This window comes from Biomphalaria glabrata, chromosome 3 (assembly GCF_947242115.1).
Source record: "Biomphalaria glabrata chromosome 3, xgBioGlab47.1, whole genome shotgun sequence".
In the NCBI taxonomy this organism is placed as follows: Eukaryota; Metazoa; Mollusca; class Gastropoda; family Planorbidae; genus Biomphalaria; species Biomphalaria glabrata.
In genome coordinates this window covers 6,980,974-6,997,324 of record NC_074713.1, presented here as the reverse complement: position 1 = coordinate 6,997,324, position 16,351 = coordinate 6,980,974, and the positions used below count along the sequence as shown (strand labels likewise).

General features: G+C 32.9%; 2 protein-coding genes across 3 annotated transcripts; one reads left to right on the top strand and one right to left on the bottom strand.

Moving 5' to 3' along the window:
• Positions 1-406: 406 nt before the first annotated feature.
• On the bottom strand, positions 407-13,647 carry LOC106055358 (KIF-binding protein-like). Of its 2 annotated transcripts, XR_008776899.1 has the most exons (4): positions 13,494-13,647; positions 4,723-4,882; positions 1,278-3,548; positions 407-1,171 (listed from the first exon to the last, which is right to left on the bottom strand). XR_008776899.1 is itself a non-coding variant. In XM_013211577.2 (3 exons), exon 3 carries the CDS (start codon positions 3,543-3,545, stop codon positions 1,713-1,715), a length of 1,833 nt encoding a protein of 610 aa, XP_013067031.2. In that variant the 5' UTR covers positions 3,546-3,548; positions 4,723-4,882; positions 13,494-13,647; the 3' UTR covers positions 407-1,712. The 2 variants fall into 2 exon arrangements, 1 of the variants encoding a protein (XP_013067031.2); XM_013211577.2 differs by having other exon boundaries at positions 407-3,548.
• LOC106055344 (cytoplasmic dynein 2 light intermediate chain 1-like) lies at positions 3,742-15,966 on the top strand. The gene is made up of 14 exons (XM_056023136.1): positions 3,742-3,900; positions 5,483-5,538; positions 9,184-9,218; positions 9,437-9,506; positions 9,919-10,007; positions 10,700-10,886; positions 12,267-12,335; positions 12,466-12,543; positions 12,668-12,747; positions 13,050-13,120; positions 13,691-13,736; positions 14,005-14,056; positions 14,315-14,407; positions 14,688-15,966. The coding sequence occupies exons 1-14, from the start codon at positions 3,849-3,851 to the stop codon at positions 14,760-14,762; spliced, it is 1,053 nt and encodes a 350-aa protein (XP_055879111.1). The 5' UTR covers positions 3,742-3,848; the 3' UTR covers positions 14,763-15,966.
• Positions 15,967-16,351: the final 385 nt, after the last annotated feature.

Below are 16,351 nucleotides of genomic sequence, written 5' to 3'. Positions count from 1 at the left end.
TCTTTTGAACAGTCTTGAATAGAATGTTTAAAACACCTGTTCAGGAAGAAAGTTGTCAAAAAAAAAAAATATAACAGGAAAGATTGAATTCAATTGATAGATAATATGCAAGTGCTGTAAACAACTGAGTGAAAGTAAACATTTTCACACATTAGGCCTTATGTCTGATAGGGGTTATGAAAATAGGATTCAAAGCTGGAAGCAAAGAAATGTTAAAGAAATATTTATAGAACATGTGACTTGATAGTGGGACCCTGGTCATGCAGTATGCATGCTTAACTGTTGTTAGGTCGTCTCAATGGTTACATGGGTACATACCCTGTGAGAGGTTTGGACTAGGAAGTAGATCATCTTCAACTTTGAAAGAACATTGAAACATAAAACACAAATTTGACAACAAACATGGTGAGAATGTTTCATATATTTATCTTTTCCTTATGAAGTTGCACTATAAGGAACACTCTAAAGTAGCAGCAAATATTTAGAAGATTGCTTTAACAAAAGTATTTGAAAACATGTACCCAATAGCTAAGACTTTCAAATTGTTACAGTCACAATAAAAGACACAGGCTTTTATTTTTCTGATCTAACTCAAGAAGCACTTAATACTGACAATGTGCTGTGAAACAAAATTTCTAACAACATTGTAAATATAGTACAAAACATATCCCAGAATTTTCTGTTATGCAAACAAAATTATTTTTAATTGGTAATTTACAATTAATCGCATAAGTATAGCATTGATGATTTTGCAATCATTTTCCTAGTACTAAATTTTATGAAAACAAAAAAGGAATAAGCTTTGTAAAAATAATAGATCAAATGTTTCAGCAGCAAAAAACAAAAGGAATCATAGGTTTCTAACTATTATTAAAATAATAATGTCCTCTTCAGAATATTTTAACTTTTATTGTTAACTCTCAATCACTGCACTATTCTTTTAAACCTTACTTAATTGGATAGTGAAATCAATCTGAAGAATGTTAGATTTAGTGTATTTTAAATGCCAATGTAAATTATTAAATATGAGGTGTCTGTTTTTAGATTTCAAACTTCAACAAGCCAACGATCTATACATTTTGACAAAAACTAATGCATTGAGTACTAGCCATATATACCTGATCTTTGAATATGAAACATTCAGCTTAGTAGCATGCAATACTGTATATACCTGATCTTTGAATATGAAACATTCAGCTTAGTAGCATGCAATACTGTATATACCTGATCTTTGAATATGAAACATTCAGCTTAGTAGCATGCAATACTGTATATACCTGATCTTTGAATATGAAACATTCAGCTTAGTAGCATGCAATACTGTATAAAGTTTTAAGTGCTAAAACTAAAATAATTGTGATTAGTTTTTGAAACCTGCAATTATCCTCTCAAATACAAGACAGTATGTCCAATAATCCAAACAAAAAAAATGCAGTTATTATCTATCCACAGACCTAGATTGCATTAAAAATTATTTTTCATAATTTACAATAAAAGAAAAGCCAAAACTGTTTTTTGCATTATAATGGGTTTCTCTCAAGTAGTTTTAAATTTATTTTTCTTTTAATAAAATCTATGATGTTACAATAGAGATCTTGGGGGGGTTCCTAGACATTAAATCATTGTTCAACAGTTACAGTTGGAAATCACAGGATACAGGTTTTAATGAACTTATCCGAGTTGAACCTGAATTAAACTTGACACTGAGACAGTTATTGCTGCTCAAGAAGTTTGGCCATTTTGACGGGCAAGAGTGAGACCATTTCTTTACACAGACCAAGTTCATTAGGAATGAGTTCTTTGGCAGAGGGATTGGCTTCACAATACTCGGTAACAAATTTGTAACACTCCAAACTCTTAGTTAGTTTAGCCAAACGTTCAGGTACTAGGGGCTCAAGGAACTTTGAGTACAGCCGCCCCATGCAAAAGAAGGCTACTAAAGCTGGTCTGACATCACCTTCTGGAAATTCTGATGGAAGCTCAGATTTTCCTCCCTTAAGAGAGTCAATGTAAGCTTGGTATTGGTCAATACTTTGTTGCACAAGCTTGTTAATTTTATTGGTACTGTATGGTGTGGCTCGTGTCCGCTCCATTTCAATTAAAGTTACTTTTAAGTCAACCATTTCACTATAGGTTTCTGCTAGTTCATAAATAATCTGACGACATACTAGTAAGTAGTGCTGTGGATTTAGTTCTCTCAGCAATTCAGAGAGCATATCAATGCGACGCTTGTGCATTCGACACTGACGGTTCATGTCAAGCTCAAAGAAAGCTAATAGTTTAAAAGCGCAACTATGATCTTGGATTATCTGAACAGCATCACTGGCATGTGATTCTAAATTGTAAAACATCTGAGCATTTTTTATCTTATCAACGACAAATAAGAAAATCTTTCTAGCTTCATCAAATGTTCTGATGAGCTTGTCAGTAATTCGCTCTTCATATGCAGTCAGTTCAAGCTGAAATTCTTGAAATACTTTATCAGAAGAAGACTCTGACATAATATCATCAGCCACTTGTTTATCAGCATTGTGGTCAGATCTGCTTATAACAGACGATGGCCCTTCAGTATTTTCATTATCATTATCTTCAAGCTCTCCCAGCATTTTATCTCTCGAAGCTTCCAAGAGCCCAAGTCCATACTTAATCCAGCACCTCTCAATGTCAGCCTCTCTCTGGCACTGGGCTTCCAAATCTTGCTCAGACAACTGATCTGCGCTTTTCTTGGAGCTTTGAAATATAAAAGAGCCACTGGCTAAGCAATGTCGAGCTTCTGTATATTTCTCAGCTGTTAAATAGTATTGAGACAGGGTTGCAGCATTTAATCCCCAGTCTACAGGATTGTAATCACCAGCCTGTAATTGCCTTTGTAGCGTTAGATGACAATATCTTGCAGATAAGCTATTTTTTTCTAGCTTTGCATACACCTGTGCCAAGTAATACAAGGTATGTGTGTGAATGTTTTCAAAAGACTGGCAACGCTGGTGGGCCTTTTCATTATCATCACCCTCAAAATCTTCTAAAAATTCAATATATGCCAGAGGCGCATCGCCTATTTCCTTTTTATAGTTTGAATACAAATTTTCTGCTTGCTGCAGAAACCCTAAAGACTTTTCTAAATCTCTTCGTTCACTCCATAGAATACCTAAGTAATTTAAAATGTTCATATGTAAACTGACAGCATCTTTTAACCCATATTCTTCAATTCGTTTAAGACATGACATTAAACAGTCTTCGCCTTCAGCTAATTCTTCTGTATCCATATAATTAAGACCGATGGCCTGTTCCAAACATATTAACGATGTTAGTAATGTCTTGTTTGCAACTGAACTACCATTGAGTTTATCTTTGATTTTATTGCAGATATCCTTGTAAATTTCTCGTGCTTTGTATTTTGAGCGAAATGGCTCATCTTCGGGATCATTTTTCGACTCATCATCAGAGAGAAATTTAGCGTTTTTATAAGGTTCAATTACGTCGTCGCCAAGTAATCTTCCTAATGCTGCCATTTTTGTTATGGCAATAAGGTTAAAGTACCGCAGCATATGCTTAGAATAAGAAATAAGAAAAAAGAAAGATCTTATTATATGATTATATGATCAAAATATATTTAACTGCAATGAAAATCATCTTAATTAGATTCTAAATTAGGATTTTTAGTTCTTTGTCATTTCAAACATTAATTAGTAAAATATTTAGGCGTTGCAATATCTATCACTGCGTAACTGCCTTTTCAACTTTTTGTTTACTTCCGAATAGTTTGTTTAATATTTTGTTTATATATGTTACATCTATTGTCTAGAGAGAGTCTAGATTCGGCACTAGATTCTATGCTATAAACCATTACTATGGATAAATCGCTTTGGGATCTTGCAATTGAGCAGAATGAAATAAAGAAAGGTTAGCTTGAAATATTTCTAGGTATAATAAGACGTTAAAGACGGTAAATAGAGACGATAGACAGAGACGTCAGTGTGAGTGTAGCACTGTAACACTCAGTGTCACGGTGACTGTAGAGCCTAGGCCTAGTGCCCTAGCCGCCCTAGGGCCTAGACTCTAGCTAGACTCAGACTGCCTAGAGCCTAGACTCCTAGAGCCTAGCTAGAGCACTACTCCCACTAGAGGTCTTACGAGGAGGTCCACAAATAATCACTAATAGAGTTAATAGAGTAATAGTAAAGTAAATAGTATTACTCTATTAGTAATAGTGACACTGACTAATAATAATAGTAGTATTAAAATAAATTATTATATAATAAGGCTTGTCTTCGAGTCCAAAGGAAGATTAATGATTCAAATATTAATGAGTAATGCAGTATCTGAGTATGCAGTATTCATTGTAGTTATCACTCCATGTTTAAATATTGTCAAATAAAATGACATTCACATTGTTACTAATGTTGCATAAAAATAAAGTATTTTAAGTTATCTAGATAGATCTAATAACTAATAGTTATCTTCTCATATTATTCTAATGAGGACCTTTGAAAATGTTTATATATACTGTTTTTGTGAGAGATGTCTGCAACAAAATTGACTCTAAACTTTTTGAAGAAGGAATCTCAAAATGTCTCTGCTAACATGATTCTTCTTGTGTCAGGATGGTCGAATTTCTCCAGACTGTCATACTTTATGTCAATGACTTTTGTGTGACAATAAAAAAGTGACAAGACATCTAACTTAATATGAACATTGAAGACTTAGTACGTGTGAAATATTTACCTCTAATTTTCCTTGTAAAACAGTATATATTGTATTTTTACATCATCTGTCCTATATATCGCAAGGTCTGAAAGGGTTATGATGATAGGCAGTACTTCAGATCTCTTGCATTTCTTCTTTAATTTGACCCATAAAAGCCCTTTATGTGTGACTACACCACCTAGATCATTGATGTAATAAAACATCATTATCAATCAATGTAACATCAACATCAGTCACAGAATGTTTCTAGAGCTTAGAAATTTAGGTTCAAAGCCATTATCAGCTGCACTTTTTATTGATATATATTCCAACTTATGAAAAATTTGATGTTGATGATAAGATAGTTGACAATGGGTCTTTAGACGTTAAAATTCACCAAGGTCATCTTTTAGAATGTATTATCAGGATATAGAGGCTGAAAATTGTGACACAGTGTCTGGTGATAGTGGCAGGCTCACTGGAAACAGAGAATTACAACAAAGATTGGTAAACTTACAAAAATACTGTACTAGTGTTCTAATTCTATAAAGTTTCAACAATGTTAAGATATTTCCTTTTTTTTTCACTGTTTCATTTACTATTAGTACTACCTCTGTTCTGTTATACTATTAACCAGTGGCGTAAATAGGGTGGGGGGATGGGGAGTCCAAATTAGAAAATCCCCCCGGACCCCCACCCAAATGAGTGTCCAAAATCTGAAATTTGTTTTTAGATTAAATATTATGTCATGATGTCGAATGTCAAAATGCAGTGGCCCATTGTTTTTCTATTTTCACAGATGAAAACTTCTCCTCTGAAGAATCCACTGTGATTGTAATGGGAAGTAAAAGCTCTGTAAGTTTATATTTGAACATTTCGGTAAATAAAACATTTGTATGTCTACTTGACACTTAAAGTGCACTATTCAAATATTAATATCATAGTGTACCATTTTGCTGTAATGGAAAATAAAGATGTTAAAATAATGATTATTCTTGTTGATAGATAAGTGTTAAACAGAACACAGAACTAGATCTACCTTTGTCAACACTAAACTTAAAAAGGAAACAACAGTCATAATCAATCATCACACTTTAGAACAATGCAACTTCAAAAATAACCTAACATACACATCTATAACATTAAAGAAGATTACCCATCACAAATGGAAGTTCTCAATCAGACACAGCAGAAATAAATACCTATCACTGTTAATATTAATGGCAGGAGATGTAGAGTCAAATCCAGGGCCTAGATCTAAAGATAGATGCAACATCTGCAAAAAAATATGCACCCTGAAACAGAAAGCCATTCAATGTGACACCTGCGATGAATGGTACCATGCATCATGTCTCCATATGAATACACCTGTGTATTATGCCTTAGGCAACAAAGACGCATCATGGCACTGTGTACCGTGTGGGTTACCTCAGTTTACATCAGGACTGTTTGATTCCTTTGATGTGGACACTTCTAACCCATACAACATCCTAAACACCATCCCGAACCAAACTCACCAACCACTAGCCAGATCCACTCCTGTTAAACCTAAATCTACTAAAATTAATACAACAGCCTCACTAAACAAACCTACTAAAGAAGTAATACCAAAATACCTTAAAACCTTAGTTATAAATTTTCAAAGCATTAGGAACAAAACAGCAGACTTAGAAATTTTATTAGAATGTGAGAAACCAGACATAATTGCAGGAACAGAAACTTGGCTGCATCCTGAAATTTATAATGCAGAAATTTTCAATAGTAATTATGAAATTTTTAGAAAAGATAGGGCTGATAATCATGGAGGAGTTCTTTTAGCAATAAAAAACACTCTTATAGCAGAAGAAATTACCTTACCTAACTCAAAAATGTAGAATCAACATTTTGTAAAATTAATACCACCTCAACATCCCTAATAATAGGCAGCATTTACAGACCACCAAATTCTAGTTTAGAATACATGCAGGAACTATGTAATCAGATTACTACACTTAAAGAGACAAATAAAAATGCAGTTTTTTGGATTATGGGTGATTTCAACCTACCTGATATAAATTGGAAAACACTAACCATAGATAAACACCAAAACCTTAAGGACATAAATGAGCTTTTCATAGAAACTTTACACAACCTAAGTTTAGATCAAATCATTAAAAAGCCAACTAGATTAAACAACACATTAGATCTCTTCTTAACCAACAGACCTGGATTAGTAGTTGATTATGAAATTATCCCTGGTCTATCAGACCATGAGATCATAAAAATACACAGTCAGATAAAAGCAGTAGCCAATACAAAACCCAAAAGAAAAATCTTACTCTGGAATAAATGTAACCTAACACAACTACACCAAGCTGCACTAAACTTTCAACAAACATTCTTATTAGAAAAAGACATTAACCAACCAGTCGATGACCTCTGGAATTTCATTAAAAACCATCTTAAAAGCATAATAGAAAATCATATACCAACTAAATACACATCAAACAAAATAAATAAATGCTGGTTTAATAATAGACTAAAGAAGCTTTGTAAACAGAAGGAAAACCTCTATAGAAAATTTAAAGAAACTAATGCAGAAAGAGTTTACAAAAAGTATATAAAAATTAAACACTTAACCCAAAAAGTAAGCAGACAGCTGCAGAGTGAATACATAAACAATGTAATATCTAAAGATAACAACAAAAACCTATGGTCATACATTAAGTCTAAGAAAATGGAAACAACAGGCGTAGCGCCATTAAAAGATGAACATAACATAATACATAATGATAATGAAACTAAAGCAAACATTCTAAACAAATACTTTGCATCAGCATTCTCAGCCCCAGGAGACAAAGACATATTACTGAATTTGAACCAAGTAGACAACATAGAAGATATAGTAGTACAAGAAAATGGAATTCAAAAACTATTAGCTAACACCAAACCAAATAAAGCTTCTGGACCTGATGGTATTCCAGCTAGATTACTCAAAAAACTAAGTAATGAGCTAGCCCCAGTGTTCAAAATACTCTTTCAGGCTTCACTTAACCAGGGCAGAGTACCAAAGGACTGGAAAGAAGCTAATGTCACCCCCCTATTTAAAAAAGGAGAAAAATCTGACCCAGGGAACTACAGACCAGTATCACTTACCAGCATCACATGTAAAATCCTAGAACACATAATATATAGCAACATCATAAACCACTTAGACAAACATAATGTCCTCACACCATACCAACATGGCTTTAGGAAATATAGATCATGTGAAACACAACTAATAGGACTAATTGATGATTTTTCAAAAGGTTTAGATAATAGTGAACAAATAGATGCTATCTTACTAGATTTTTCTAAGGCTTTTGACAAAGTTCACCACCATAGTTTGCTTAAAAAATTAAAATATTTCGGCATTAATGGTCCACTGCATCAGTGGATTAAAGACTTTCTGATAGGGAGAGAACAAACTGTAATAATAAATGGCTCTAAATCAACACCGATAACAGTAAACTCAGGTGTACCTCAAGGTACAGTCTTGGGTCCACTACTATTTTTAATTTACATAAATGATTTACCAAATTGCATTAGTTCAGGAACAAAAGTCAGATTATTTGCAGACGATTGCATAATATATAGAACAATAAAAACAACACAAGACACAGATATTTTACAAAGAGAATTAGATGAATTACAGAAATGGGAATCAAATTGGAGCATGTCTTTCCACCCAGAAAAATGTCAGTTGTTAAGAGTAACAAAAAAACTAAAACAAATTAATTCCACTTATCTTATTCATGGCAAACCAGTATCACAGACTAAAAACGCAAAATACCTAGGTGTTATAATAAATGAAAAACTATCATGGAATCCACATATTGATGAAACTACAAAAAAATCAAACAAAGCATTAGGATTTATTAAAAGAAATTTCTATAAATCAAATAAGAACATAAAACTAAAATGTTACTTAACCTTGGTTAGGCCAATAATAGAATATGCATCCTCCGTTTGGGACCCCTCAACTCAAGAAAACATTAAGAAACTGGAACAGACACAAAATAGAGCAGTGAGATTCATAACAAACGAATATTCACATTTGACTAGAGTAACACCTTTAGTAAAATCACTAAATTTAGAAAGCCTTCAGGACAGAAGGCTCAAAAGTAAAGTAGCAATCATACATAAAACACTGAACCATAATCTTCAAATACAAAAACAAAATTTAATAAAATACTCTGAAAGACACAAAGATAAAGGCACATTCCTCGTCCCATATGCTAGGACAAATTTGTACAAATACTCCTTCTTCCCTAGTGCTATTAGAGCATGGAATGGGTTGCCTGAGCTAGCCAGGAAAACCAGTGACTTGGCAGAATTTAAGTCATTGGTTAATATGCATGACTAAATGCATGACGCGTAGGACGTAATCATCTTCTTTTTTGAAGTAACGTCTGTATTATATAAGATAAGATAAGATAAATTTAAAGAGTAGAGAGATAAATTTCTGTTTTATTTCAGGGGAAAACATCAATTATTTTACGTTTCCTTGACAGGTCAGTTTTGTTTTTGTTTGTTTTTTTGTCCTTGGTCTTATTTTTATACTTGTAAAATGAAAAAAAAAATATTTTGAAAGTATGTGATAATAATGTTGCTCTCTTTTTTTTTTATAGTCTTAGAGCATTGTTATATCTAATACTTTTTTTTTTACATATTTAGATGTCTTGATATTAGATTATAACTTTTTTTATGTCAACACTATTTTGATCATCAGAGATGAGCCGCCCAAACCCACAGTTGCACTGGAGTACACATTTGGAAGACGCTCTAAGGGACATAACATTGTGAGTGATTGTTTTTATATTTATATATTAATTTAGCTCGACATTAAATTTGTCTAATCTAGGTCAGCTCTAACTGGCACATAATATTTACAGTAGTTGCATAGACGAATTTAAAGACAAGGAGAGATAAGATGCTCAAGGAGCACTTTTTGTTGTTATTTTTTGCTGTGTTACTATCAATATTTGTTATCATGTGGCGAACACAATGATGAACGACCTTTACTTGCTTTAACTAACATCAGTTACTTGTTGGGTTTGAAAATTCAGAAGTTTAAAATCCAGGATCAAGTAGCATTGAACTCATGATCCCTGTGTTAAAAAACCAAGCACTTTACCGTGCCCCCTGTATTTAATTAGATTTAAAATAAATCTGGAGTTATTTCACTAATATATTTGTTCATTTTCTGTTAAGGGTAAAGATGTAGGTCACATCTGGGAACTTGGAGGTGGAACCTGGCTGTCGAAATTATTAGACATCCCCATAACACCAGATGCTTTGCTGTAAGTCTGAACTGTAATAAAACATCTGAGATACATTTCAGTATGGCTTCGCAAGTCACAGAATACCACATTTTTGTTTTTTAATGAATGGTGCTGGACAATTTAGAAGAAGTAACTTTAACATTTGTTAGGCATTTCATTCCTTCATTATTCCAGCCCTTCTAGAAGTAATTTTAAGTTTCCTCAGTCTCAAACTGAATGTAGAAATTTCAATAAATATTTATTGCCCCCCAGATCAATTTTAATTAGACATTATCTTTGGGTCTGAACATTAAGGATAAGTGCAGTATTTTAGATGACTATGCAGAACTAGTAGTGGATTGCATATTTTACCTCACTGATGCAGACAAAACCATTATCTGCTAGAGGTCTGTTTATTTTATTTTTTTCCATCCTCTGTGCCTCTGTTTTTAGGTAAACAAATACATGACCCTCTAGCTTTGTGAGAGTTTTCCAGCTGGGCTTTTCAGAATCCATTAGTTGCCAGCAGTTTTCATCTATTCCAGTATAATAATAACAATGAAATACTTCACATGAAATTATATTATGGTTAAAGTATTTTTAAGTAATGTTTCAAGAAACCAGCACATTGTTATGTTATTCTAATGCTTTTGTTAGTTTATAGTGTGTTTTTTGTTTCTAATTTTTTTTTCCTATAATAATTTTGTAGAATTATTGGTTGTATCTGACAGACAAACAACATTGATCCTTGTCCTTGACCTAGCCACACCTACAGAGCTGTGGAACACAATGGAAACTTTACTCCAAGTTGCAAGGTCAAGGCTAAATGAGGCTATCAAGGAAGCCAAAGCTACTGATCCTCAAATAGAGAATAAATTACGTAAACAAACATGGGAGAGAATTGGTGAAGAGCACCCAGTAAGTCATGTTAATTATTTCTTGAATTTTAATTTGAATAAAATGAAGTTGAGACACTTGAATGGAACTCTACTGAATCAAGTCATTTAACTTTCAGAAATTTGGTGTGTGTGTTTGTGTGTGTTAAATAACTTATTTGTATATTTGTTCTTTCAGTCAATTGTGACTATGACCATGATTGACCAAAAAATAGAAAATATATCAGATAGAATTTTAAAATGAATAGAGTGAAAAGGAAGTATTAGTTTATAAGTAGCTATATAGTCTTTTAGTCCAGTGTTGGTTCATGTTAGTGTAAGTAGCTATATAGTCTTTTAGTCTAGTGTTGGTTCATGTTAGTGTAAGTAGCTATATAGTCTTTTAGTCTAGTGTTGGTTCATGTTAGTGTAAGTAGCTATATAGTCCTTTAGTCCAGTGTTCATGTTAGTGTAAGTAGCTATATAGTCCTTTAGTCTAGTGTTGGTTCATGTTAGTGTAAGTAGCTATATAGTCCTTTAGTCCAGTGTTCATGCTAGTGTAAGTAGCTATATAGTCCTTTAGTCTAGTGTTGGTTCATGTTAGTGTAAGTAGCTATATAGTCCTTTAGTCCAGTGTTCATGTTAGTGTAAGTAGCTATGTAGTCCTTTAGTCCAGTGTTGGTTCGTGTTAGTGTAAGTAGCTATATAGTCCTTTAGTCCAGTGTTGGTTCATGTTAGTGTAAGTAGCTATATAGTCCTTTAGTCTAGTGTTGGTTCATGTTAGTGTAAGTAGCTATATAGTCCTTTAGTCTAGTGTTGGTTCATGTTAGTGTAAGTAGCTATATAGTCCTTTAGTCTAGTGTTGGTTCATGTTAGTGTAAGTAGCTATATAGTCCTTTAGTCTAGTGTTGGTTCATGTTAGTGTAAGTAGCTATATAGTCCTTTAGTCTAGTGTTGGTTCATGTTAGTGTAAGTAGCTATATAGTCCTTTAGTCTAGTGTTGGTTCATGTATGGTAGTGTAAGTAGCTATATAGTCCTTTAGTCTAGTGTTGGTTCATGTTAGTGTAAGTAGCTATATAGTCCTTTAGTCTAGTCTTGGTTCATGTTAGTGTAAGTAGCTATATAGTCCTTTAGTCTAGTCTTGGTTCATGTTAGTGATAGGGTGGAGAAGAAACTTACTAAGAAAATTTTGTGCGACTAAAAAAAATTTGAGTGCAGCATCATACTGATATAAAAAAACAACAAGTGTCCTGTCTGTAGGCTGAAAATATGATAAACTTCTGAGTGAAGTCATTGTCAATACATTATTTTCTCTTGACTTTTCTGAAAGCAAATTTTTAAGTCAATGGATTGCTGTTGACTTTCTATTCCAATAGTGCTCCATGTTTTCCACAGTATCATGTTTTTCTATTTGACTTTCAGGATAAAAACTTGATGAATCCTTTCTTGATACCTCTAGCCATTGTGGGTAGCAAATATGACATTTTTCAGGTAGCATACTTTTTTTTTTAAATGGCATGCTTAAATTTTTTGTAACCAAAAAAAATAAATAAATTTGAAAGCAGTTAAATAATTGTTTTCATTCTCTAGTAATTCTCTGTTAAAATATTATCCTGAACAGGACTTTGACTCAGACAAAAGAAAAACTATTTGTAAAACATTAAGATTTTTGGCACATATTCATGGGGCATCATTACAGGTAAAGATTTTTTTTCTTTGTATTCTTCTTCTTGTATTATTTCTTGTACCAGAATATTATTTAGTGTTTAATTACTTCATTATTGATATATAAACTCCTATTTCTGACTACTCTTCTCTTTTAGTTTTTTAGCACCAAACAAGAACAACTTGTGTCCAGAATGAAGGGGGTCTTAAGTTTTTATTTATTTGATACTACTGTCAGGTAGGAACATATTCTGATCAATAAATTAGACAATCCATCATTAATGTAAATAGAAGAAAATTTAATTATGGTAATTAACATTGAGAAATGGTGGTCCATTGGTTAAGTATTCAACTGTAGATCTAAAATTCTCTGTTTCAAATCCAATGGACATTTTACTTCGTTGAGATTCCTTAATTTATCAAGCTCTGTGTAGGTTCTTGCATCAGTGGGAGAACTTAAAGTGATTGATTTGATGGACACAGAAATAAATTACCCCAACATCATTTTTGTCAATAATTGGCTTCTTTTCTTCCTTCTAGTAAAACTATTCAAGTTGATCATAACAAACCAATATTTGTTTCTGCTGGTCAAGACGCCTTGCAGCAAATTGGTAACTTTATAGCTTGCTTCATTTATTCTCATTACATGGTTCATTTTTTTTACTAAATAATAAGGTAGGTAGATGGGTAGAAAATGTCTTGATCAGTAATTATACTAATTGAAAATACTGATAAACTGATTGTTATATTTCAGTCATCTATATACCATAGTTAAGATAACTTGATATTTTATCTTATTTATTGAGTCTATGACAGTGAAACATTTGAAAAAGAGCAACATTAATGCAATGTATTTAGATCTATATAAGTGTCTGAACTCATCTATGTGTCCCCATATTTTATTCTTCTCTCAATATTGTATTGCTGTTATATGTTACATTTCATGTTTATTCATCATTTAAATATTAAAATATATTAATTTACCTTCTAAATCAACCACCTGTGGACAATGGTTATGCTTGCCCTGGATGTGGCAAAATATGCAGGTCACAGCTGGGGCTGCGCAGCCACTGGAAATACTGTATTCCTCATTAATCGTCGGATTTGAAGACAAGCCTTATAATATTAATTTACCTTAAAAAGTAAAAAATATATATATATATATCTCCAAACTCTTCTAGGAACTCCTCCACTGAATGATGGTGATGTGGGAAAAGTTCAAGCCAGGTAAAATTTGTTTTTTAAATATTTTGCTTATCCATTAAAGGATACAGGAAAATTGAACATATCCTATCTTTTCGCTTTCTTCCCACCTAAGTTACTGACACATGAATGGACACAAAAACTCAAAAAATTTACACCAGGAATTTAAATCTGTTTCAATTTTACTCTTTAAATTGTCAACAATGTTGATATTTCCACTCTAAGAGCTGTTTGTTTCTTTGCCCTATTGACCTGCTGCTAAATGTATTATTATTTTGTTCCCTTCCTACAGAAATCCAATGGAGTTATGGAAGATGGCCTACACAAGTCATTTCCCACAAACTGTGAGTTGTCTCTTTGTTATGTTTGTAAGAGTCATTGATAAATGTCATTGTCATTGAAGAAGTAAGTTAATATTAATTAACTGTAAGAGCAAAAAAAAAATGTTGAAGTCTCAGTATGAAATATTGATGTAAATGTTTTGTGTGATGTCAGCTTCAAGGAGTGTGTAACTAAAATGAAATCTCAGTTAAAAAATCATGAGCTCATTCTGTTCTCTTCTATATTTATAAATAACAAGATATCTGTCTTCACAATTTCAGTATGTCAACAATCCCAGTACGGTAGATGACCCAGCCAAAGATCCTCAGTTTGCTGAGCCAGCTATTGACACACTCAGATCTCAGAAACAGGAAGTAAGATAAGATGTTTTTTTTGCTATACCTATTGGCAAGGCATGAGAGAAAAAGCAGAGTATGAGAGAAGTGACTGGGCATGAGAGAAATGGCAAGGCATGAGAACAATGGGTTCATGATGAAATCTTGAAAGAATTGGTTTTCAAACATCTTAGAGTGATATAGTAAATAAAGTGTGTGTTTTTTTCTTTTTTTTTAGTGACTCATAGATATGTAAAATAAAACTGTTCCTAGCTGTATTTTTGTGTGATTCTTATCCCCTGCATTTCTATTTGGATAGGAACTTGAAAGATACAGGAAATTAGCAGAGCGGAGATCAAAAGGAACTTATGACAATGACTATGTAGCAGCTTAAATGTTACAAGGATGAAAACTTGAATAGGTCTTCATTTAAGGTTAAAATGTGCCTGGATATTTTGCCACAACAAGTTTGTACCTTGATTGTGAGCCCAAAGTGAAATGTATTGAAAAGACTACTAAATGAATATTTGTAGACGATGTTTTATATTTTGCTCAATCTGTGATATGAAGTCCATTCTTATTTATTTGAAATGAAGCACATATTTTTGCTACTTAAGTTAAACTTTTGTCTCTTTGTTACTCTGTGTTATTATTGTTTTCTATGTTTAAATGTACTCATGATGTATCCAGTCAGTTGAATGAAATTGTCTCTTTTGCTTAAAATGAACCGAGAATTTGAATATATTTTCAAATTGCTTCAAAACAAATTGTTACCCAATGTGACAGAACCTAATCAGAATGAAAAAAAAAAGTGAGTTTTTGTTTTGTTCCCACCATAATTACTTCTGCTATAAAATCTTAGTGACTAATTTGCGCAATATTTTTATTGAGATTGTAATTTTTTATTTAAATTTCACTAATTTAACAAAATATGTGTGTCCCGGAGAATTAAACCGCTTGGCCACCTATCAAGGGGCTCGAGCAAAGTTGTGTTTATTGTGTGCCATAAGGCAGTACATAAAACCTTCTTCCTGATACCCCCTGCCCCTACTGATCTTGAAAAGAGATTGGACCATAGCGCTCTGAGTATGCTATTAGCATGAAAGTTTTGCTGTGTAAAAGCTATTTAAAAAATAGATAAAAAAATAAAAGTTTCCTAGTGGAGACTTGAGTTATCTTAGACCCATTAGTCTTCACTGTCTTATATGTCAAATGTATAAGTAAATAAAACAAATTTTGTCACATCATTTTTTTTAAACTTCTGCCTGTTTATCAAAAAACAATAACCACACCAAACCATGAGTATATTTTTAAGGAATTTAAAGTTACCAGGTACCCATGACAATAATCACAATAATGTAGAGAATTAGATCATTAGTTAAAAGAACTTGAATACCTCAGTGGCAAACACATCGGCCTTCCATCATGGAGACTTAAATTTGGGCTCAAGCAAATTTTTAAAAAATGCTTTTGAATAGGCAGCACAGAAACCTTCTCCCAAATACCCTCCTTCGCACCAACTGGCCACAAAAGTGATTAGACCATAGCGCGCTGAGCATGCTTTAAGCATGAAAGTTGTGCTAAACAGAAATATTTTTTTTTTATAAAAATACTTCTAATTTTGGGGATGCAGTCTCTGAGCATTAAAGCACTTGGCTTCCAAACTGGGTGTCCCTGGTTCAAATACAGGTGAAGACTGGGATATTTGGGTGCTCTGTTCGTCCAGCTCTAATGGGTACCTGACATTACTTGGGGAAAAGTAAAGGCAGTTGGTCTTTGTGCTGGCCATATGACACCCTCGTGGACCACAGAAACAGATGACCTTAACATCATCTTCCCTATAAGGTCGCAAGGTCTGAAAGGACAGCTTTATGTTATTCTAATTGCACAAATTGCTATTGTTAGTCTAGTTCTATTAAAAATGAATTAAATAATTGATTCAAAATAATTGATGCAATTCCACTCACTATAAGCAAAATTCAG

Coding starts and splice junctions, on each gene's coding strand:
- LOC106055344 (XM_056023136.1), top strand. CDS start 3,849: ATGGATAAATCGCTTTGGGATCTTGCAATTGAGCAGAATGAAATAAAG. Junction 13,121..13,690: donor AGACGCCTTGCAGCAAATTG/GTAACTTTATAG, acceptor AAACTCTTCTAG/GAACTCCTCCACTGAATGAT. Junction 14,408..14,687: donor TCAGATCTCAGAAACAGGAA/GTAAGATAAGAT, acceptor CTATTTGGATAG/GAACTTGAAAGATACAGGAA.
- LOC106055358 (XM_013211577.2), bottom strand. CDS start 3,545: ATGCTGCGGTACTTTAACCTTATTGCCATAACAAAAATGGCAGCATTA.